At 33.6% G+C, this 25,500-nt stretch overlaps 1 protein-coding gene across 2 annotated transcripts in view; it reads right to left on the bottom strand.

Moving 5' to 3' along the window:
• Positions 1-25,500, bottom strand: part of LOC115214454 — a 365,440-nt gene that overhangs the window by 27,454 nt on the left and 312,486 nt on the right. For both annotated transcript variants that reach the window (XM_029783667.2, XM_029783655.2), the window contains exons 94-110: positions 24,411-24,550; positions 23,138-23,254; positions 21,000-21,249; positions 17,276-17,423; positions 16,482-16,667; positions 15,459-15,576; positions 13,993-14,183; positions 13,296-13,434; positions 12,919-13,123; positions 10,265-10,381; positions 9,022-9,199; positions 7,816-7,935; positions 7,174-7,257; positions 5,462-5,658; positions 3,860-4,032; positions 1,929-1,956; positions 376-587 (exon numbers count right to left, since the gene is read on the bottom strand). In XM_029783667.2, coding sequence (XP_029639527.1) covers positions 376-587; positions 1,929-1,956; positions 3,860-4,032; positions 5,462-5,658; positions 7,174-7,257; positions 7,816-7,935; positions 9,022-9,199; positions 10,265-10,381; positions 12,919-13,123; positions 13,296-13,434; positions 13,993-14,183; positions 15,459-15,576; positions 16,482-16,667; positions 17,276-17,423; positions 21,000-21,249; positions 23,138-23,254; positions 24,411-24,550 — 2,603 coding nt within the window. The remainder of the gene's footprint in view (positions 1-375; positions 588-1,928; positions 1,957-3,859; positions 4,033-5,461; positions 5,659-7,173; positions 7,258-7,815; positions 7,936-9,021; positions 9,200-10,264; positions 10,382-12,918; positions 13,124-13,295; positions 13,435-13,992; positions 14,184-15,458; positions 15,577-16,481; positions 16,668-17,275; positions 17,424-20,999; positions 21,250-23,137; positions 23,255-24,410; positions 24,551-25,500) is intronic.

The following is a 25,500-nucleotide window of genomic DNA, read 5'->3' as shown; positions in this document are numbered from 1 at the left end:
CTGGACAGAAGAAGACCAAAAGAAGATAAAGAATGAAATCTTATGGCTTCAAAATGTTGTGTCTCTCAGATGAGATAACAAAAAAGATTGAAACCAGTGATGTTATGAAATGCACAAATACCATACCAACAGAGAAAAAGGCATATTGACGACTATAATAATATAATGTTGTTGTAGATGGTGCTGCTAATGATGATGGTGATGATGATAATGATGAGGATGATGATGATGATGATGATGATGATGCTGGTGATGATAGTGATGGTAATTATAACAGTGAAATAGTCACTACGTCACCATTTATGAAATACCAGCCATGCTATAATTCTTTGTTGTCAAGATTAGAATTTTGTTTAACTAAAAGTGCTTCATTACCTCTTCTAAAGTTGTGTCAGATATGCCATAGTTTTTAATTCCAAGTTTATTGAGGTTGTCATCAAAATCTTCAAAGAAAGCAGAGAAGTTTCCTCTTATCTTTTCATCTGCAGGCAAAAGAATAGTTGCTTCTTCACTGAAGTTTTCAGAGATTTCAGGTCCCGGGATATATTTGGAAATAAAATCCAGTGTTTTTTGAGCATCAAAAGAATCTGTAATATACATATATAATATATATGAAAAATAAAAAGAAAGGAAGCAAAAAGGAAGCAACCTTAATTACAGGTATGATGTACTACAATTAGTCATATAAAACTTTAAAATCAAGATTGTTATGGTATGGTGTCACTTTATATTGTAATGTTTATGAATATGTTTACGAATATGTTTACAATACTATGTACAACTTATATATATATATATATCACTTAAATTCTTAATATTATATAACACAGATGAATACTTCACAAGTTATAATATAATAAATAATTTGGTATTCCAGATTGGTTATGTTAACAAAAAGAAAATTAAATTAGACTGCTCTGATTTCTCTTCTGTTTATCTTTCTAAATTGAAAATGAGTGATTTTTATTTTGTATGTACAGTCTTTGATTTTACATGCCTTATTTTACAGAGTAAGTGTTGATAATATTTTAATGAGGGAAAAAATCTAGAGGAATATATATATATTTCATTAATGTAATTTAAAAAAAATATTTTATGAACTCTGGAATAAAATTAGCAAGGCATATTCCCCAAAGGTCTCTCAATTCATTTAATGTTATAATTATTTTGTGATTGACATATGTATTCATATTACAATAATGTAACTCTTTACATTTATGAAATTAATTCTGAAATGAAAATATCTCAAGACCCATTGGTATAAAAGTATCACTGATGGCTTTATCTTTTAAATTATGTTTTAAAGGCAAGTCCATAGATGGAAACCTTTGCTTTCTGGGTAGTTGCTGCTAGCAGGTAACTTGTGTTTTGAATTTTACTCCCAAGATCTTACAACACAAACTTGATACTAATTGTGAAGTATATTTACCACTTAAATGTGGCTAACCACTAAGGGCCGATGCTACTGTAGCTTGTAGCTTGATACTAATTCTTTAGTAGGATAGTTCACCTGATTTTTTCATAACTTTATTGCTCAGTCTACCTGTCCCAATACTAAAGTATTTTTTTTATTGAGAAACAAACCAATTTTCTGGGAATTGAAACTAAATCACAGCTGTTACTTGCTGGTCTGTATCATTCTCAAGAGGTAAAATTTTACCAGTCTGGTAAACTGAGAAATAATTTACAATCTTACACTGATTTTGGATTGCTAGTAAACCAAACTATTCTTTTTATTATTTTTTCTTTTCATTTTAAATTATATTAACATCTCAGATGCCTTATAGGAATACTAATCAAAGTAAGTACTTTTACTTCATTTCATTTACTTCAGAAACAGTTTGTACTCTATTCAACACTCTAATGATTTTTATAAAGTGGTAAAACATTTTCCTAAAATGCTAAGAAAATCTGAAAGCATTACTTACCACTTGCTGTAAGTGAATTTGCAGAACCCTAGAAAAGAAAAATGGAAATTTGAAGAATACATTCATTTTGTAGACATTTCTAACTATTGTTGTTTGATTAGTGCCTCATAGATTAGTAAAGAAAATTAAGTTAACTTTAGTTTTGCAGTTAATTCCTTCTAAATAAATAACCCTAACAACATGGTTTTTACATCTGCTAAGAGAATGGTAATATATCCAACAATTGCAGCAAGTTAAACCTGTTACAAGTTACAAATAAACCTCAAACTTAATCATACACACACACACACACACACACACACACACACACACATATATATATAGGATCGTTTGTAGAAATACATAAATCTGGAGGAGAAGCACATTCTAAGATGTAGAGCAGTTAATATTATAGTGGGGTAAGTCGGTTTATGGGTTTACCCTGAGTCTCTCACTCATAAGGGGTTTAGCTTTACAGCATATCTTCAGACCGCAAACACTGCTGAACTGAGACCCTAAGTTTTAATCCGGCAGTGTTTGGGGTCTGAAGATACACTGTAAGGCTAAATCCCTTATGAGCAAGAAACCCAGGGTAACCCTATAAATTGGTCTGCCCCACTATGATATATGTATACACACACACACACACACACACACATGAAGGGATGCTGAAAAGTTCCTGTCTTTGGGTAAAAGAAAATACAGGAGCATCAGTTAAATATGATTTTAATGAACATATTCTCAGATTCACACACTTATTGCAGAAGTCCTTCAGTTTTTCTAAACCCTGTAAAAGAACTCAGAAGTTTGGGTCCCCAACCAGGCCTTTTGCAGTACACTTAAAGTCAGGAACTCTTCAGAACCCCTTGTATATGTATGTATGTGTGTGCGTGTGTGTGTGCGTGTGTGTGTGTGTGTGTGTGTGTGTGTGTGTATGTGTGTGAGTGTGTGTATGTGTGTGTGTGTATTATTTGATTGGAAAGGTTCATAAGTGAAATGAGAGCCAAGAGTTTCAAGCATTATACTTCTCAATATATGCATGTATATATATTATATATTTGTATATATATACTTATTCCAAAGAAATTGAAATGAATATTTTTTAAAATTAATTTTCTAAGAAGAAAAATGTTGTATATTCAATCATTTATTTTGTTATTAGAAACAAATATTTTAAAGGCTGGAAGAGCATATGCTTTCTATTGTAATTCAGTCAATTCTTAGCTAGATAGTGAGTCTCTTGTTTGCCAGAGTTATTACGGTTCTCTTGGAGTACAACAAAAATGCAGTTTGAAAATCATCTATTTGGATGGTAAACCAGTTCATTAATCTTATTGTAATAAATGAAGAGCATATTGTAATAAATGAAGGACAGGTTACATAAAATTGAATGAGAAATGAAAAATAAAATGCAATTGGATTTTTACATAGTTGGTAAAGTTTTTTAAAAATGTCTTTAATATAGGCTAATGACAACCAAAGTATCTCCATGGACCCATGGTTGTCTTGAGTACCAGTTGTCATTCAGTAGCTGACTGATACATGCTCATATTAGATCCATTCACTTGTGCCACATTCACAACTGTCATCAACCTTTCAATGAATTTACATATGAATTATCACTTCCTTGTCTACGTTCGTTTTTCTTTCCAAATGAACTTGAAAAAGTTAACTGGACAGGAAAATGCCTGTTATTACTCCTTTCAATCACATTCACCACACTATCTTCTTCCATAACTGACACTAGACAGATGAAAACTACTTGCTTTACCTAGTCAAGGGAAAGCAGCAGAGCTGTCTTCATAATGAACTCAGCTGGCATCTGAATCAGTTCTACACATGACAACAGCTATTCACCAAACTTTTACAGTCAGTAATACTTTGACGCTGAATGAATGTATCCGAATTGTAATTTCTGATTCAAATCAAAAATATACAAAATTTATACATACGGAAAGTGGTGGTGTATTTTTCACGAGTGATAAGCAATAGCCTTTTCCAAGATGTCTTTTCAAGAACAGCGTGGATCCACAACAAAGTAATTTTCCTTTGTGAAGAATAGCAACTCTGTCACTAAGAATGTCAGCTTCATCCAAGTGATGTGTTGACATAATCACTGTTCGGTCTGAAGAGATAAAAAAGATTAGTTATAGATAAACTTCTATACATTCATATATATAAAAAATACAAATGTTTTAAAATCCTTTAAACAATGGAGGCAAAATATGCAAGATGATGCTAATAAATAAAAACAGAGAAGATATTCCATAGCTTACTTAATTTGATTGGAAAGGTTCATAAATTACATAGTTGGTAAAGTCTTTTAAAAATGTCTTTAATATATGTTTCTTTATTACCCACAAGGGGCTAAACATAGAGGGGACAAACAAGGACAGACAAACGAATTAAGTCGATTACATCGACCCCAGCGCATAACTGGTATTTAATTTATCGACCTCGAAAGGATGAAAGGCAAAGTCGACCTTGGCGGAATTTGAACCCAGAATGTAACGGCAGATGAAATATGGCTACGCATTTCGTCCGATGTGCTAACGTTTCTGCCAGCTTGCCGACAACCAAAGTATCTCCATGAACCCATGGTTGTCTTGAGTACCAGCTGTCATTCAGTAGCTGACAGATACATGCTCATATTAGGTCCATTCACTTGTGCTACGTTCCTTCTCCCCTCCTAGTGTTATTTACGAGTGTTATTACTCTTAGATTATTTTCTTTTTTATAGTTGAAAAGGGGAATCTTTCCCCAAATATAACAGAAGCATTCAACAACCTATGTATGGTAATACATCTTTTGCTTAATATTTTGTCTAACTTCTCACCTTCATTAATAAAAAACTTTTTTTAAAAGAATTAATGTCATTTATACATTACAATGCTTCAAGTAAATTACAGTACTCTTGAAATATATATAAATATATAAATAATTTTTTATGCAAGTACTTTTTTGTAATCTCATAGTTTGAAGAAGAATCAAAATGTATGGAGCCTTACTTAGATTTTCTTAGACTAACAAACTGAGAGAAGAACATGAAGTTAATACAGATGATGCTTAGTTTGAGTTGTTGCAAGTTAGTAAGATGGAGAAATGCATTCTTTTCTTTGGTTTAAGATAAAAGAAAAAGAACTGGTATTCTGTATGTTAATAACAAGAACATTTTATTTATTTATTTGATATTTGCAATGATACATGATACATAGTACAATGGGACTGACTAAGATTCATATACTGACACATAAAGAAACCTGTACGTGGTCAGTGAGCCAATGAAGGAACTCCGATTTAGTCAATCCATCGGCTAAAGATAAAAGTAAAATGTATCTTAACTCACATTCTCCCACCTTAAAAAAGAAAGACATGGTAGACGATGTAGTTCTAGATACATTATGTATAAAAAAAGGCAGATGGTCATGGATGGAATGTCTCTGGTCTTAGGTCTGACAAATCAAGTCTGAATTGCGGGCTTAGTAATACTGATACACAACAACAAACATACATTGACACATGCTAACACACAGATCAAATGAAAGACTACAAACCATTCTTATATTTAAGAATGAGGTCCCAGATGCTTCGTCTTGCACTTGGATCTACACCAGCTGTAGGTTCATCAAGAACAACAATACTAGATTTGCCAGCAAATGCTAAAGCCACACAGAGACGTCTTTGCATTCCACCAGAGAGTTGTTTTGCAGGTGTATTACGCATATGTAGGAGATCAACATCTTTTAGAATACTGGAAATGGAAAAAAAGAAGACATTAATATTCATTTTCTTAATGGTGACAATATACATTTTGTGTGATGTAAACATGTATTAAATATGTCTATGAATTTTAAGTCATGCACAGCATGACTTAGGAGGAGTAATGGCCCAGTGGTTAGGGCAGTGGACTTGCGGTCAGCGGATCACGGTTTTGATTCCCAGACAGGGCGTTGTGTGTGTTTATTGAGCGAAAACACCTAAAGCTCCACGAGGTCCGGCAGGGGGTGATGACGACCCTTGTTGTACTCTTTCACCCCAACTTTCTCTCACTCTTTCTTCCTGTTTCTTGAGTAATGCTGCAATGGACTGGCGTTCCGTCCAGCTGGGGAGGGGAGGGGAGGACACATACGCCATAGAAACCGAGAAACCAGGCCCATGAGCCTGGCTAGGCTTGAAAAGGGTGCATAAGTAAAAATAAAAACAGCATGACTTAGAATTGGCCATCAGTTGCAGGAATTGGGTTTCTAGCTCTTACATGTAAAGTGGGATTGGTATTTATTTTCACTTTAGTTGGTAAGAGCAAATTATGTAAGCTGTCAAGTTCATGTGAAGGACAGAAGGTCATGAAGTTTATCTTTCACAAGAGTATTTGTAACATAAATTAATATTCTTGGGAAATAGAAATGGATTTGAAAGAAGTTTGAGAACTTGGTTTGCAGAGACTTTATCACATCATCAAAGCAAACATCCATTATACTCTTTTGTTGAATAATCATTGAACTTACGTGCGTGAATAAATTAACGATCATTATCGAATAAATGAATGATTGGATGAACAACACGGCACAGTGAAATAAAACAATAGAAAGTAGATTATCTGTAGATAGGCTACGTAATTAAATACACAATAAAACCAGAAAGATATGCTGGTATACAATACCTCAGGGAATTAAGCATAATTGTCTTGTATAGTTAAACCATTGACTAGTTCTTGGTAAAGCCAAGGGCTAAGAAAGAAAACTCTAAAAGAAGCCATGTAATGTGGTAACATTGAGGGTGGATGTCTGCTTGTAATTTGTAGCAGCTTTCAGCCAGCCATTGTAAATACTACAACTCATATCCAGCTTGAGCTGTTTTTCCTTTTGAGAAATAATTACAAGTCCCTAAGAGAGTGTCAGTAATAATTTGCAAAAACCAATAACACAAAAACCAAAAAAAAAAACCCCTCTAACAAGCAGCCTTCATAATTGCATATACTCATACTTTTAAAGGGTTGTCTAGAAGATGACAGGTGAATTACTATGAAAGCAGTCATAATCACCAGTGATCACACAACAGATAGGTAATCAGATCAAACAAATCATGCACCAAGATGGGATTGTACTGTCAGAAGAATCAACTGGCAATACAACAAGGTTGAACAATAAAGCAGTGAGAATGCACAGTACAAGTTCAAACAATGAAACAATTTAGTGAAATCAAATAATTAAGTATACAACATAGTGATTTCCTTGAATTCAAAGGTAAAAACAAATACTAAACTCACGAGCGAACTTCTCTCTCTAATTTCTTTCCCTGCCATCCTGTTTTAATACTGATGTAGAATCGGATGTGTTCTTCTGTTGTCATGCTGTAAATAAAAGGAATTAAACAGGATTATAGTTTGGAATTACAATGAGTCTGAGTTTTATTTAACTTACAGATTTATTTGAAAGAACTCTAAATTGGATATTTTATCTCTGTATGATTATAATGATAATGATCTTATGAACCATAATGAGCATAAGGATCATTATAACTGCATTATCATACATCAGATAAGGCAGTTGATGACTCTCATTTGCAATTCAATTTCATATCCCAACTTACGGGAAAATTCTGTTTTTATCATATGAGATGTTCACAAATTTTGTAATAACACAATGGGGATGTTGGTAGCAGAACTAGAAGCAAACTGTCAGTAAAATAAGTAATTATATCAGTCATATTGATGACATCCTCTCTGATAGTTTGTGGGTTCTGTGCATAAGCTAAAGATCATTACTATATATGTCTATTATTTAAAAAATGGAATAGGTTTTACTGCACTAAGGTACTTCTTAATAATGGTAAACAGAACAGTACAAAATCATGAACAAGAAAGCAGCCAATAGCATAAGTAAAATGAAAAGAAGCAAACTATACTTACTACTCGAACAAAATATTTTGTTGAGGACAGATGCCAAGCCAACTATTATTTTTCCCTTTCTCAGAGTCATAGAATGCTACAATACCAGTTGTTGACTCCATCAAGCCAGTTAGCATATTACTGAAATGGGATGAAAAAAAAATGAGTATTAAAATAACCAAATGAATAATTAGGTATCCCAACACTATGGTCATTTAATGAAGTGTGAAATTTATATCTAAAGTACAGTTGAAGGGCAATAAGATTGAGAAAACATATAAGATTTAATGGTTTCTGGTGATTATAGTTTGTTGGAAGAATTCATCATCATCATCATCGTTTAGCGTCCGCTTTCCATGCTAGCATGGGTTGGACAGTTCAACTGGGGTCTGGGAAGCCAGAAGGCTGCACCAGGCCCAGTCTGATCTGGCAATGTTTCTATGGCTGGATGCCCTTCCTAACACCAACCACTCTGTGAGTGTAGTGGGTGCTTTTTATGTGCAAATGGCCACGATCGGATGGTGCTTTTTACGTGCCACCGGCACGGAGGCCAGTCGGGGTGGTGCTGGCAACAGCCACGTTTGGATGGCGAGAAGCTTAAATATAAAAGCAAAAATGAGTTTATATCTTCCAACTGAACTATGGAGTTATTGTGGTGAAATGGGAAGTGGCAATGAGTTGATATTTTTTAAAGTATTTTAAGGTTTCAAATAAGGGCGGCAAGCTAGCAGAATCGTTAGCACACCGAGCGAAATGCTTAGCGGTATTTTGTCTGCTGTTATATTCTGAGTTCAAATTCCGTAGAGGTTGACTTTGCCGTTCATCCTTTCGGGGTTGAGGAAATAAGTACCAGTTATGCATTGGGGTCAATGTAATTGACTTAATCCTTTTGTCTGTCCTTGTTTGTCCCCTCTATGTTTAACCCCGTGTGGCAATAAAGAAATAAAAAATAAGGCAGATCTGAGAAATGAAACCAGAATGCAACTTTAGCTTGATAGGAATCTTTCACTCATTGTACAAAGATGCCAATGATTTATTAATTACACATGATTTCATGTCTGTATTTGCATATTTGATTAAAAATATCAATCTCTGTTTAATATCCACAATATTCATTTATCAAACCTAGATAGAAAAATAGTAAATTTTACTCTGGTAGGATTTCACATTATGGTAACAATAATAAAAAAAAAAGGGCTTTTGATATAGATTAATTATGTAACTTACAATGTTGTAGTTTTTCCAGCTCCATTTTGTCCAAGAATTGTTGTTATCTCACCTTTGTGAAATTTAAGGGATAAATTCTGCACTGCTGTTTCAGTACCATATCTCTTAGACAAATTCATCAAAGAAATGCCAACTGGTCCTTTTGCAGGACGGTTTTCATAAAGTACATCCGAGGAATCTTATAAATGAGAACACAATGACAAATATTTTAAAGTTATTTATTTAATTTACTATACAAAATAAAAACTTCAACTAAATTTTATTTTTCTGAAAACAAAAGATTTACAAGTATAAGGTTATCCCCAAAGTTCGTAGAAAGTCTTGGAAAATAATGGTCTTTATTTTGAGGAATAATTTTTGTTGTTTTTGTTCGTACTTGGCAAGTAAAAATTCAATTTTCGCAAGTGTTTACGAACTTTTGGACAACCTAATATTTAACACAGAATACCTGGACATTAAACAACAGTTGAAGTGTGCAGAAGAGAAAATTGACATAGTATGGGCATGTGATGTACTTGGATGATGAAGTTTGGATGAGGGAATAATGTGTGCTGTCAGTTGATACTGTTGAGTCAAAGTCAGCCTTAACTGAACAGCTCTATGATCAAATTATCTTAGCCATTTTCACCCCAACTTCTTCCAATGTACAGGGAATATTGACCATCATGTCAAATATATCATATTTTAAAATGATGGGAGTTTGAGTTAAAAGAGATTTGACTACTATTGCTATTTCTAGAATACTGAGTGACCATATAAAGACTTCCTCATGGAACAAAGTAGCAGAGATCTGTGTATCATTTAAAGTGGCTCTGCTCAAGGGATCGATACTCCAGGGTTTTATGACCACAAGAAAAGCTTCTAGAACCTTTGAAAATACAACTTGATGGGAATTTACAAAACCTTCTTTAATGATGCCACTGCTAATTACTACATGTCAACCAATACTGATTGGTCAATAAACATTTACGTAGGTACTCATGTCTTTTATGGTGATATAATTAGGTTCATGGAGTTAGGAATATCTCTTATGGAGATATAATTAGGCTGCAGTTCTAAATCAGAAATCTAGGTGGAGACTTGCAACAATTTAAACTATCCCAAGAACATTCTGAATATTCTACTTAAAAAATATTATTTTAGCTAATCCAGAAGCAGTTTCTTGTCTTGATATTTCATTAAATATTGTAAAGCAATATTTGAACAAAAACATAAAATACAAAACAAGAGAAAAATCACTTACAGAATGTGTCAGGTGCAATTGTAGATGAAGAGTAATGCTTCAAAGAGTTGGCCCCTTCAAGACCCCAGTATTTTGGGTAGAAAGGAAAGTACCATGGTTTAGGGATGCCATACTTCTCTGCAAAGTAAAAAACATATGGAAATTTATAAATATCATCATCATCATCATTTAACGTCTATTGTCCATGCTGGATTGGACGGTTTGACCAGAGCTGGTAAGCTGAGGGGCTGCACCAGACTCCAGTTTGATTTGGCATGGTTTCTACAACTGGATGCCCTTCCTAATCTTAATGCCATATATATTGTATGTCTGTATATATATATATATATAATATATATATATATATATATATATATATATTTAAAACTATTTATGTATAAGAAAAATAAAAAAATGGAGAAATTGCCCAAGATGCCACGCAGTGGGACTGAACCCGGAACCATGTGGTTGGTAAGCAAGCTACTTACCACATAGCCACTCCTGCGCTTATCAACATAATATGCAATTATACTCACATATTTATCTATAAATCATCAGCAGCATTTGTTTTCGATACAATTTATTAGACCCACACGGGCGATAAATACCCATGCAGTCCAATCGATTGCATACATAGTTGTGATTTAGCTTCCCCGCCAAAAAGCATGGTAAGACTTAGTGGAAATGAGTACTGCACACAATATTTAGTGTAGTATATTAAATTTATAAATTCATAAATGAGGGTGAAAAATTAGATATTAATTTAATAATACCATCAGTTTAACACCAAGTGGCCTAGCACATAAAAAACCATTTGTGGAAACAACTTCGGTGGCTATACTAGAATAAGGAGCTATTTCTAGCACTAGAGTTAACCACTTAACGGTAACTCTCTTATATTTACGTATATATATATATGCATGTGTGTGTGTCTTTCTCTCTTTCTCTCTATTCATAGGCTTCATTTATACATCACAATATATGTTTCTACACGTATACCATCATTAGGCTGCCATTTTTCATGTATGTATATATATATTTATATGGGTAGGCAAAAAGTTAAAAAAGAATTTACAAAAATAAACAAGAAAAACAAACAAACGTAGTACATGCATATCATATGGTAGATTGATGTATCTTTAGTATTTGCTAGAGTAACTTAAATTACATCATAAAGAGAGACAACGAAATTATAACTTAAAAGTTATCCTAATCCAGATCATACCTTATTTTTCCATAGTATAGTGAATACAAAGCTCATAATAATAAATAAATACTAAACAATTCAAAATAAAGTTAAAATTTGTAAACTAACCACCGGTAATGTTGATTGTATTTTAACATTAGTAGAATTCTCTTTGAGAAATGTTTCCCTTAAACAAGTAAATAGACTGGAGAATATAGGGTCAACTTTTGATATGCCAAGTATCCAACTATACTTGATTCTTGAGTGTAGGTATTTCATTGCATTGAAGTTGTTATTAACTTTGAGAATTAAATTTTTTTAATTGGTTTAGCATATTGGGGTAAGTGTTGTGTTTATGGCCTCCAAAATTCCTCTGAGGTTATATGATTCTAAACCAAAATTTCTATAGCTTCACCTCTATTTAGTGAAAGTGAGTTAAAGCCACTTCTGTGACTTTCCATGTGATACTATGGTACAACTATAGTAAGCTATGTTGGGGAACTGAAATGCTTTTCAAAGTTTTTAAAGTTACCGTCTGGTATCATAAGATAGAAGAACATTAGATGTAATCTGAATATAATCTAATCTAATGCAAATTCAAGCAAAGTATAATAAATTAGAAGGCTATATATAAAGTGGAGGTGCATAGCTTAGTAGTTAGGGTGTTGGACTCATGATTGTAAGATTGTGGCTTCAATTCCTAGACCAGGCAACACATTTTGTTCTTGAGCAAAACAATTCATTTCACATTGCTCCATTCCACTCAGCTGGCAAAAACGAGTAATCATGTGACAGACTGGTGTCACATCAAGATGGGGAATATATATGTCATGGAAACTGGCAAACTGGCCCTATGAGTCTATATGACTCAGGAAGGAACTTTACTTTCTTTACTAGATATAAAACATAAACACTTCTCTATGCATATTGCTTTAAAGGAAAACTAGGAAGAACACTCTAAGTCTGATTATAATAATATAACTGTACAATGTATTAGAAATGTTGTGTATGACTATGTAGCGATAAAATCAAATATGCTGTAATGTGATTTCACATATAAGTTGTTTTCATTTTACTCCCATTATGGTTCTAATATATTAGTAAAAGATTTAAAACTTCAACGTTCTCCCTTCCCATCTTATATAAATCTGGTCTGGTGCTTTGTTTCAATGTAAGAACATATAGTTTATTTTATAGATGAGGGTATGTTTGCAAAAAAAAAACAGGAGTTTATCAGGCAAAACACATATTTAGTTTCCTTCTGGGATCTTAGCTAAAATCCCAAGAGTTACCATTGCCTTCTATGCTTTTAAAGTTGATAAAATAAGTAGTAATAATATATTGGAGCTGATGTAGTAAACTATCCGAGTACTAACTGCATAGTTTAAAGGAGTCATTATTGTTCTACAGAATCATTCAGATTAGCAGTTAGTTTATCTGGGTTTTGAACAGAAAGTCAGGAGAATAATGACAACTAAATAAAACTTACTTTTCATGATGCTTTTGACGTACCAGCCAATTATAAAATAGATTAAACTGTCAATTGCCATCATGGTGCATGCAAATGAGAAACTTAGCTCATCTCCTTCCATTGGACTTTCATGAATGTTTTTCCATTGAAGACCAACCATTTGTTCTTCGTATCTTGATAAGTATTGAGAACCAAAACTAAAGGCTGTTGTAGAGGAGAGGCACTGAAAATATAGGAAACATGTTTTCTTGAAATAGTTTTTCCCATACTTGCAGTAATAATACAATGTTTTGGAAAGGTTGCTAACAATATCTGAAAAAATATACAGCCATTGCTTTTGTCTAATATACAGTAAATTCATCTAATATTCAAGATAATTATTAAGTTTTACTTACAACCAATAATACTTGGTAAAAGCTCAGCTCTAATTTTAGAGACTGTAGAACAATGTATGGAATATAAGAAAGCAAATAGAAGATAAGTCCAGTGAGAACTGCCAAAGTTGTATTGCTGAAGAACGAACTGACCATATAACTAGAAAAAGAAAAGAGGTAAATATCTCTTAAGACTTCATACAGCACACAATATATTTAGGTACAAATTTAGAATTATGTTGTTGAGTAAGTAATTACAAGTTTTAATCACTTCACTTTTATCATTACTATTTAATGAAAGAAAAATTAGGCAAGCAGTTAGATTCTGAGTAAATTTTTCTACATCTTTTATTTCTAGTTTGTTGAACTATTTAGGGGAAGTTTGGGCTAATGATGGAAGATTTTAAAATCTGCATTCTTTGATTCTTGGGGTGGCAAACACAGTTCATAAATAGTTGAATATAGTGAAAATTACTGAAACATGAAAAAATAGTGTATATTTACTTATACATCTATTGTGATTCCAATCAGGAGCTGTTCAGAATCATCTCTGCCACTACAGAGAGGTTTGGGTCTATATTGGTCTTTGGTGGGTTTAATTTAGATCAATTTTGGCATAATTAACTATGAATATGTTGAAACTATAATAATGGTAGTAGTAGGAGGAGGAGCAGTAGAAGTGGTGGTGGTTATTAGAAACTGAGAAAATATTACTTACCACATCATGACTGTTGAAAAGCAGAAGGTAAGGAAATAGAGGAACATAAGAAGTATGTTGCTGAATATAAATATGGTACTGAAGTGCAGGATGAAGATGACAACGATGCACACTAGAGCCATGATAATCATTGTAGAAATCATCCATGCTAGCCAGCTGATGATTCCATACATTCCCATAACACGTAATGCCTGGAAAAGATTTAAAAAAAATCAAATATCACCAATAGTTTTTTTTTTCACTTTTGCTTGTAACATGGATTGCCACTAATTAATAATCGTTAAAAGGAAATTAAATCTATTGTCAACTGATAGAGTACTAGAAAAAGAGAATAATGTAACAGCATCTGAAGCAGTTAATACATTTCTGTCGTGTTTCAGTGGAATAATATAACCCTTTAATTTTATACTTTCCTTTCAAGTGGCTATTCATGGGAAAAGGGAAACATACTGTATCATGTAAGGCATGCACGTCTCCCTTGAGTGAATGTGTGTGTCTGTGTGTGTGTGCGAAATTGTTAGACATGGGAGAAATCAAAACTGATTGAGGTAACAAGGAAGCTTCTATGTGGACATTTGTCCTGCTTGAAACAGTGGTCAAATCTTTCCAAAATAACATACCACTGTCTTAAAAAAAGGAAGTGTATAAAGCCCTAGATGCTTTATGTGTGAACGATGGTTATGGCCTGAAAGCCTTTGAGCTTAGCACAATCAGAACTGATTTGTAGCTAATGACAACAGTAATATAAAGAGGGTCACTAGAAATTTTGTTTTTGTGATGTTGCATTATTCATTTCCATTTAATCCAAAAATATTGCACTACAGAATTAGATTTTATAGGGTTAAGATCTGGAAAATGTTTCTTCTCCTAAAATGGGATCTGAAGAAATATTTAACCTTTAGCACACTGCATTTTCTCTAGAATTGTCTTCCCTGCCACTGCCCTGTTACTATTGGGGAGAAAACTCATATGGTGACATGATGCACTGCTAAACGTTAAGAATCACTGCTTTAAGGTGTTATTCTTTTATTCTTATACTTGTTTCAGTTATTGGACTATAGTTATGGTGGGCTACTGTCATCAAGGGTTTAGTTGGTCATATCAACCTCAGTACTTATTTTAAGTTTGGTACTTCTATCAGTCTTTTTTTGTCGAATCACTATATAATTAGAATGTAAATAAACTAACACATACACAATGATACTTATATACATACTCACAAACTCACCACCACGTATATATGATGGACTTTCACACAGTTTCTATCTACCAAACTCATTCAGAAAGCATTGATTGACATGAGGCTATAGTAGAAGACACTTGTCCAATGTACTGCATTTTTGAAGTGAACTGCTTAATGACACAGCTATACTTATGACAATTTAATTTATAAAAAAACTTATTTTACTTTATAAGAAACTTAACTGAGTCCTCTTATATAGAATATATTTAACAACATGACTTACTTCTTCTTGTCCTTCAGCTCGATCTTGTACAATATTACGTATACCTAAGCCAAGTGATGCCAGCCAAGCCAGAGTCATCATGATGGGTAGCAAATAGCTACTGACAATATGCAGATATCTAAAAGAAAACAGTTTTTTTTCGTTACATTCATAGTTCAGATTGAAAAGAAAAATTTCACACAAAGCAAATGTCTAAGATAGTGACTTGCAGGAATAGGTTCTAAAGAAGCAACATTTTTGACATTCTTCTGAATGGAAAGTAAACTGTTCCAGCAACCTTGCCTAAAGCACAGTTGTCATGGCAAAATTCTCTCCAAAAGTTTCAAATTTGAGGTCAGTTTGAACTGAGATATTCTGCTGCTTTAAACTGAATTGCAACATGGAACTGTTTTTTGTGGGGGTAACCACAACATACAACTTGTTGAAGAATTTTGAAGATTTTTATCTCTATACAATTAGAAACTTTGGATATATGGGTAGGTGTGCCAGGTAAGTGGCTAGTAATGATGTTACTTGATATCCGCGTAAAAGATCTTATTCCTTGTTGGTATTGTAAAGTATTAAGGCAGCGAACTGGCAGAAACGTTAGCACGCTAGGCGAAATGCCTAGCCGCATTTCGTCTGCCGTTACGTTCTGCGTTCAAATTCCACCGAGGTTGACTTTGCCTTTCATCCTTTCGGGGTCGATTAAATAAGTACCAGTTACACACTGGGGTCGATATAATCGACTTAATCTGTTTGTCTGACCTTCTTTGTCCCCTCTGTGTTTAGCCCCTTGTGGGTAGTAAAGAAATAGGTATTGTAAAGTAAGAAATAAAAAGACTGATCTAATATTAATTTTCTTTGACGGAGCATTTGAAATCTTCATGTATTTATCTTGATCTAGCCATGTATACAGGGAATGAAGATTTTAGATTTATAATATGTTATTAGTACAGCTTTTACATTAAGCATCAAAGTCTTAAGATATATATTAAAAAAAACTGAATAATGACAACAAAAAAAAACTAAATAAATACTAACTCATCCTTCATGTGACAGGGGTAAGGAAATTGCTTCAAATGAACTCCAGGTATGCTAACATTGGCTCCAAATTCTTCCATATGACTCTCAATAATTGCTTTGTCAATCATATCTTGGAGCTGGATAAATCCTTGAAGATATTTCATTTCAGTTGCTAAATTGTCTTCTGGACGAGGCCTCCAGTATCTACAAAAGATTTCATATTTCTTAAGGTATTCTTTTAAAAATAGACAAACAGTAAACACAATGTTGTTTTATAATTATAGAATAGTATGCAAATCTTAAGTCAGTTCTCAAAACATAGTTCTTTGAATATTGATTTTACAACACCCGTCTACTGTATCAACAGTGCTCTTGAAATCACTCATAGCTCTGCTATCTCAAATAGTTTCATACTTAATTACCTTTCATCTTGTGGTGGTTATCCTCTTTATCAGTAGCATTTTCTTAATCACCATTGAATATACACCTTAAGTTGGCATCACATTTTACTCTCAGAGAGTTGATGACAACCATTACTAACATTAGTACTTACCAAAAGACACCTTCCACCAATGTGAATTTTCAGTTTATATTAACATTGAAATTTGATAATTTTTGTTGTATTCTTGGAAGATGTAGATATATAATCCAGCAGACTGACCTAGCTCATGTCATCATAGAAAACTCTCCCCACAAAACATTAAAGCAATGCTGCTGTTGCTGCTACTGATAGTGATTATAATCAGAATGATGATGATTGCAATAAAATCTTAAAATGTTATATAAATCTGCATCTAAACAAATGCTCTTACTGTTCTCTCAGGTTTCTAGTCATTGGTACATAATCAATATTCATTCGTATTTCATATTTTATGTGTTTTGGAATTTTGGGTTTAGTTTCTCTCTTTGATCTCCTATTTTCTTCATCTTCCATCTCTTCAGTATCCAGGAATATAATTGCTGGAAGAAATCAAAAATGAATATAGAATAAACAAAAATAACACACACACACACACACACATATGTAACTATATATATATACACAATATATATATATATATATATATATACATACAAGATAAGAAAATGGAGAAATACATCTAAATCAAATATCAATCCTTAACATTTATGTATTAACTTTGTTGGGTACTTCACTAGCAGTATATTGGATATATGTTATCCCATGGAGGGTTGCATTTACAACCCCTATCTCAATTTGTATATATATACTAGCAGTATCGCCCGGCGTTGCTCGGGTTTGTAAGGGAAATAACTATATAAGCATTTTTAGAGAGTTACTTCCTTTATAGATGCCAATTCGGGCTTTCTTAGCCATTTCTGTTTTGGTGTCTTCAAGCCATGAAGTCGTTGTTCTAAAAGAACGCTGGTCTCCTTGACAACGCATTACGACGTTGATTTCCTTAAACTCCCTTCCCCACAGCTTCACGAGGGAGGGAAGAAGGGGGAGAAGCAAACACAGGTGCAGGTGTTTGAGCGTGGATGCCAACTCCGCCGCCATCAACACACGAAAAATTATGCATTAAAATGGAATAAAAAATGATGTTAAATTATTTTAAAAATCGTAGACTCATCGTAGACGTGCGCTAATAGCCAGACGGGCTCGATATTAATCACGACTATAAGATACCCGAATTTGGTTAAACTGCACCGCAAAATGTGGGAGGAGTTAGGAATCTAAATCGTAGGAGACAGACACTCACACAACTACAGTTTTATATATATAGATATATATATATTGAATTTAATTTTATATATATTATTTGAGTCTCCTGTTTCTGAAGAAGACCTTTGCTTGAAACGTAAAACCACCTTTCTTCCCTGAGTGTCTGCTAATACTTTACGTGTACCACATCCTTGTGTTGTTGTTTTTTTGTGTTTGTCCTTCATTTTTTGGATGTGTATATATATATATAAAAGGTAAGCAGAGTTAGTGGTTATAGTAGCCGACTAAGGGATAAAATATCTGTATTTACTATCGGTATCAGTTACCTGTGTTATCTTTGGGCATGGGTATGTAGGCACACTATGCTCATAGAATACAGGTAACAACAGAATAAACGAAAGTTTATCAGGAATCAAATTCAAATAATTAGAAAATGGAGAAAACCTTGAATCAACAAATCAATCGGACCACATCTGTAGCTTAATATTATTTAATACAAAACATGATATAAGATTTCATTTATGTGACATAACAATTCTTACAGCTGTTTCTGCTTCCTATGCCAGTCAGTGCCTATGAAAGAATTGCGAAAATAATATTCTTCATCTTCATAAGATATTTGGACTAGAACATGAAGATTCATCAGAGTAAATATAAAAACGTCCAAAGGTAAACAAAAGGAAGAGGGAATAGGAAAGAAAACATGGCCTAGAGAAGAAGCCTGGAGGCCTAACATATTAAAATCATACAATCTTCCATCATAGGGCTTCAAAGTTGGTAGGCTACGATGGAAGATTATATGATGTTAATATATTAGGCCTCCAGGTTTCTTCTCTAGGCCATGTTTTCTTTCCTATTCCCTCTTCCTTCTGCTTACTTTTTGGATGCTTTTTTTATTCCCTCTGATGAAGCTTCATGTTCTAGTTTGAATATCCTATGAAGATGAAGAATATTATTTTCGAAATTCTTTTGTTGGCACTGAATGACATTGGAAGTAGAAACGGCCGTAAGAATTGTTATGTCACATAACTGTTATGTTATATCATGTTTCATATTAAATAATATTAAGCTACAGATATGGTCCGATTGATTTGTTGATCTAAGATTTTCTCCTTTATGCACTATTATGTGTGAAATATGGAAGGTTTCAGATGAGACATAAATTTAGAATATTAACAAAATATTCTACATATTCATGAACATTTTTTAAAAAACCCAATGAAAGAAGGATTTGTTTGGCATGAGTAACTCGAAAATACTTCCAGTTGATTTTACAGCTTCATGCAAATTTTGAAACACAGAACGGGAATACTTGACTTAGCAGATTTCTTTCAGATCCCTCATGCTTCATAAGAACTGAAAATTATTATATCGATCTTCAATTAAAATTCTGTACACCTTCTTTCTTTGCTTTGAAAATGATGATCCCTTCAAAAGTTAAGTTACTTTATGAATATTATTGCTCATACATGCATTCATTCAGTCAAAATTTAAAACATTAGTATCTCCACATCCTGATCTTGTATCAATGATTTATGCATAAACCAACAAAGGATTTTGCATGTCATCATTCAGCTTGAGAGAAATAAAAGCCAAATCCTCTATAAATCACACTTAATTTTCTTGAAAAGGGTACGTTGTACAATGGAGTTCTAAATATACCAAAAAATGAGATAGTTGTCACTGGATCGCCTTTGATCATAAGTCTGCTTAATCAAGGCTGACTTGTGGTAAAGTAGCAACAACAGCTTAAATTCTTCAATATTTTAAAACGCTGTAAAGATCTATATATGTCTTGAAGATCTATATATGGTACGGCAATATATATTTCTTAAGGTTGGAAATTCAGTGGTATTTCACTGAAACAATGTGACCTAAATCTTCAATGAAATCATCATCATCATCATCTTTTAACAGTCATTTTCCATGCTGGCATGGGTTGGACGATTTGACAGGAGCTGGCCAAGCAGAGGAGTGCACCAAACTTCTGTGTCTGTTTTGGCATGGTTTTTATGGCTGGATGTCCTTCCAAACATCGACCACCCCACAAAGTAGATTGAGTGCTTTTTACGTGGCACCAACACAGGCAAGGTCAGTTTTGGCATGGGTTTTACAGTTGGATACCCTTCTAAATGCCAGCCACTTTATAGTGTGGACTGAATGCTTTTTATGTGGCATCAGCTTTGGCAGAGTAACTTGCAAGACAAAGAATCTTTGATAGAGGAAGGGACATTGGGGGAGGTGAGAGAGAGGGAGAGAGAAAGGGAGAGAGAAAGCCAGAGAAAGAGGTCGAGAGAAAGAGAGAGAAGGAGAGGGAGAGAAAAAGAGAGAGAAGGATAGACAGAGAGACACAGAGAGAGTGATCAAGAATGAAGACAGAAACAGATGTGCAACTGTAAAAGAGATACATGGTTACCCAGCCAGAGGGAAGAGCAAGAGAGAGAGAGAGAGAAAGAGAGAAAGACAGCATGAGTACAAGAGAGAGCAGGAGGAAGATGGTGGCAAAGAGCCAGGGCATACTCACAAGGAACAGGGATCAAAACAGATGGGATGGTAGAGTAAAAGAAGAGAAAGATAGATGGTGGCAAGTGCCAGTGCATACCCTCAAGGTATGGTAGTCATAATATAAGTGGTAGGGTATTGCCAAAGAAGTATGAATAGAGAGCAAGGGTGGGGAATGCAGTGACTGGTGAGAACCTGGGTATACGGAGAGGGTGGAGAACTATGGGATAGCAATGATACAGTGAGCAGGGCAGTGAGGACAGAATTGGGGAGTGAGAAATAATCATAATGCATGAAAGAGGAAATGTGAGGAAGAGAAGAGATGTCTTTAAAAAAAAATGTTATCTTACCTGCAAGAAATTCATTGCTTTTGCTTAGATTTAAGGCCTCTTTCTGAAGCTCATCAAATGACACACTTTTGAATCTCTCTTTTGATAGACAGGAAGAATAATTAACCACATTGGTGAGGAGCAACCGCAGATTACCAAGAGTTTTATCATCCATTGAATTAAGCATGTGGATGCTGTCAATTAGTGTTGACTTATCTACATCAAACATATCATGAAACATGTCTTTGAAAAATTCAGTTTCAGTGTATTTCTGAAATAAATAAAGAAAAAAAAGGTGTTAGTATTGAAATTCATGATAGAAAATTACAATTATGCATTTATGCATTTTTATATTGACATGTGTTATAAATAGAGGCATGTGGTTAGTTGAACCAGTTGACACCTTTTTCGTATAAATGTATCGTTCATATTCTGGCATTAAAAAGAAACTTGTTTTCATTCTATGACATACTTTTATATTCTTAATTTCATGGTTTTGGTTTTGAGAAAGGAACTGTACCCATGAATTTTGCAGGTCTTCTCAGACCTGTGAGATTGACACTTGGGTAAAATGTGAGAAATACAGAAGAAGAGAGAATGTGTTGAGTAAATATAAATTCTACTTTGCAAAACACAAAATTGATGATGAAAAAAATGAAAACAATTTTGATAGAAGGGCTTTAGTAAATTAGCTGACTCTGAAGTGCATTAGACATTATTGTAGTGATACAAGAGGCTGAGTGAAAAGATAGTGGGATAAAGGCTTTCTTTTGGATGAGGCATAGGATATTTCAGTTCATGTGTAGTTCTATTCCATTGTAAGTCTCAATCAATTTTGTACAGCATCAAAAGCTTTTGGAGGTGGGACAGAAGTATTTTCTGGCATTAAACTAGTGCTATAGATCCAGCTTTTGGTAAAGTGATTGTAGTAATAATAATACTGAATATATAATTATTCATTATTATATATTAACAACTTCAAAAAGTTTATTGGTGTTTTAAACTAGTCAATGTATCATTGGCTTTTTGTTATAAGTTACATTTTGATAAATTATATTCTAAGTTCAGTGCTTAGTCTGAAAGTGTCTCTTCAAATTGTATTCCTTCAGAGCAGCAGTACTGTCTTGAAAGAGTTGGTACTTTGCTTTGCTTTTAATATTAATAAATAAATATTAGTCTATTGATTTCTTGTTAAATGCATGATATTCATTTCTATGTTCTCTCTTTTACTCTTTACTCTTTTACTTGTTTCAGTCATTTGACTGTGGCCATGCTGGAGCACTGCCTTTAGTCGAGCAAATCAACCCTGGGACTTATTCTCTGTAAGCCCAGTACTTATTCTATCGGTCTCTTTTGCCAAACCGCTAAGTGACGGGGTCGTAAACACACCAGCATCGGTTGTTAAGCAATGCTAGGGGGACAAACACACAAACATATACACACACATACATATATATATACACATATATACAACAGGCTTCTTTCAGTTTCTGTCTACCAAATCCACTCACAAGGCATTGGTCGGCCCGAGGCTATAGCAGAAGACACTTGCCCAAGATGCCACGCAGTGGGACTGAACCCGGAACCATGTGGTTGGTAAGCAAGCTACTTACCACACGGCCACTCCTGCGCCTATTCATTTTTTTAGTTTTTGTAGCTCTCATTATTAGGATAAAATTTGAAATACTTGCAATGTTATGCATATTCAAAGATTTGAAAATTACCAAAAATATGTAGAATATTGCTTTACATTTTGTTTTCAATATTGCAAAATCAAATTATTGTTTTGTTTAGTGCATTACTCTCAAAAAATCCTATGTGTCAAACATTTATGAGAATATTTGTGGGCTATGCAAATAGACCTTGTGAGCCATAGTTTGCCCCCCATCTATGTTAGACTATATCCTACAGTATTTAGTTTCATCCCCTGGTTTCCTGAATTCAAATCCTCTCATGGTTTAATTCGCTTTTCATTTTTTGAAGTTGATTAAATAAATATCAACAATCATTGCTATCATTTGAGGCAAGCGTACATTTTTCCATACAAAAATTGACATTGTGCCAAATCAAAAGAAAAAAACACTTAAGATTTTGTTACAAAAGGTTATAAACTAAAAGGCTAAGTTAGGAAATGCTTGTAAATATTTATACAATCTTACCATTATGTCAGTTAGATTCTGTAGTTTGGCTCGGATGGCAGAGACATCTTCTAAACCTGTAGCCCATTCTTGACTCATTTCCTGAAGTTGACCGATGAAAGCGAAAAACTTCTCCATCTTAAAAAAAGAGAATCAAGAATTTAAAAACATATTCCATTATTGGCTTGCCTAGTGAGACATTTTAAAAACTATTTTAGCAACTGGAGAGGAAAGAACAAGGAGAATTTCAACACAGAAGAAATTCAAGGAAAGATGAATGAAATGAGGAGTTAAATTCAATTTGTGTTCCTTGTAAATGAATGATAAAAAATATTTTCATTTTCGAAGTTGTCACAACAATTATGTTTAGATTCTAATTATTGAGCTACTTAAGCACAATGCAATCTCAAATATAATGTGGCCCTGCTGCTTTCTTTAAATCAACAGATATTGAGTAATTTGTTGTTTTATAGAACTCTTTTTACAACCAAAAATGTGTTTTATTTAAGCTGATATTATTCTGAACCTTTTGGTAAATTGGAATAATTGCTAAAGAATTATTAGACCCTGTGTCTTTACAACTTGACAGACTTTCTAACACTAATCATAATGTAATAAAGCCGCATTACACTGTGGTTGTAATTATATTTGACTTCATGACCCTTTAGTCATTAGTATATTGACTTAATCTAAAATCAATTGTGCATGAAAAACATTTTTTAATACTTAGCATTCTGTATGACACAGCACCACACTACAAGGGGCTGCATCAACCAATCAGCAATGAAATGCATGGTACTACAAGAAGCATACTAACTTTGCTTACATTTATTTTGAAGGATGTAAGAAACTCGCCAGTATAAGGGGGAAAAAGCTCCAATACCTTATGACATTTGTTTCTGTTTTGTAACAGAAACATTATAAGACTAGGTTTTTAACTTGGAGAATTTTCAACTTGATATTAAAAGTTAATATTGATAAATGTTGTACTAAACACTTGCTGTGCTGATTCTATAACCTTAGCTTGATTATTTTTTTGCAACATTACATACATCACAAATGACAGAGAAAATGCATGAAAGTCTTCACATCCATTTCTTTAATTCTCATACTTGAAATATATGGCATATTGCCTAAGTTAGAATTTAGTGCTGATAAATATATATTTTCATAAAAGATTACATGAGAATTCATAATTCAATTTATTGATTTTAGGATGAAGAAGATATTGACATAGCTGAAATTATAAGCTGACTGCATTCAAAAACAAAAAAAAAATTAAGATTTTACTTACTTTTCCAATGATGGTATTTGTAACCTTGTTTTTAGGAGTGTATAGAATCTGGCCTCTGATCAAGGGTTTTAAAAACTTCCATGTTATTTCTCCCATGCTTGATTTCAGTATTCCTTTGTATAACTGCTTGCAAAATTCATCTTAAAAAGAGTCAAGAAAAAGGCATGCAGTCTACTGGATAATAGTTACTAAAGCAATGATGCTGATCATGATGAAAATGATGGCAATGATTGAAGTGGTGGTGGATTGATGATACAGTGAATGGTAGTAAAGGTAATGCCATCATTTCTGGTGGCAGTGATGAAAATGAGATTGATAATAATGATAAACAGCATAAGACAAATTGAGTATGATTTGATATATTTTCTTCAAGAAGGGGCACAACACATGATATACTAAGAAACAAACTATTCAAAGACTTGGGATTTACGTGCAAAACGTCTTACACTCTATGGCATCAAAGACATTGTTATATGACAACTAGTACTTTTGTAACTGTACAAATTCTCTTGACAACTGATAAGAAACATATACAATGAATAGGAAATTACTGCACTTGGCTTTCAATATATAAAACAAACTTCTACAAACTGCAATTGAAACTATTTAAATGGACAAACTCTAAGCTTTTAAATGCAGAGCGTAAAAACGCCACTTATCACTTTTCCCTCAACAATGCAGTGAACCCATGTATTAAGCTACTGGCTTACTACTGTTTCCAATGCGAATCAAGACTTGAGCTTCTTAAAACCATAAGCAGATAAAGGGCATTTTGTTGAGGTGATTGAGTTATCATGTGCATTTGGAACAATGAAATACCCCTACTCTTTCATACTTTCTCCTTTCTATGAAAGCACATGGACAATGTAGCACAAACAGTAGCAGTCATCACTTCTTTAGTTGCTTGTGTGGTTGTGTTCTCTGCTGAAGTTCTGTCAGTGACTTAGGAGGAATATTAATGTATGTTGTCATGTCAGGGAAGTACTACATACACACAGACACAGACACAGACACACACACACACACACACACACACACACACACATACACACACACACGCATGCACGCACATGCATATATAAATGCACAC

Source organism: Octopus sinensis, linkage group LG1 (assembly GCF_006345805.1).
Source record: "Octopus sinensis linkage group LG1, ASM634580v1, whole genome shotgun sequence".
NCBI lineage: Eukaryota > Metazoa > Mollusca > Cephalopoda > Octopoda > Octopodidae > Octopus > Octopus sinensis.
This window is presented reverse-complemented; position numbering and strand designations above follow the sequence as displayed.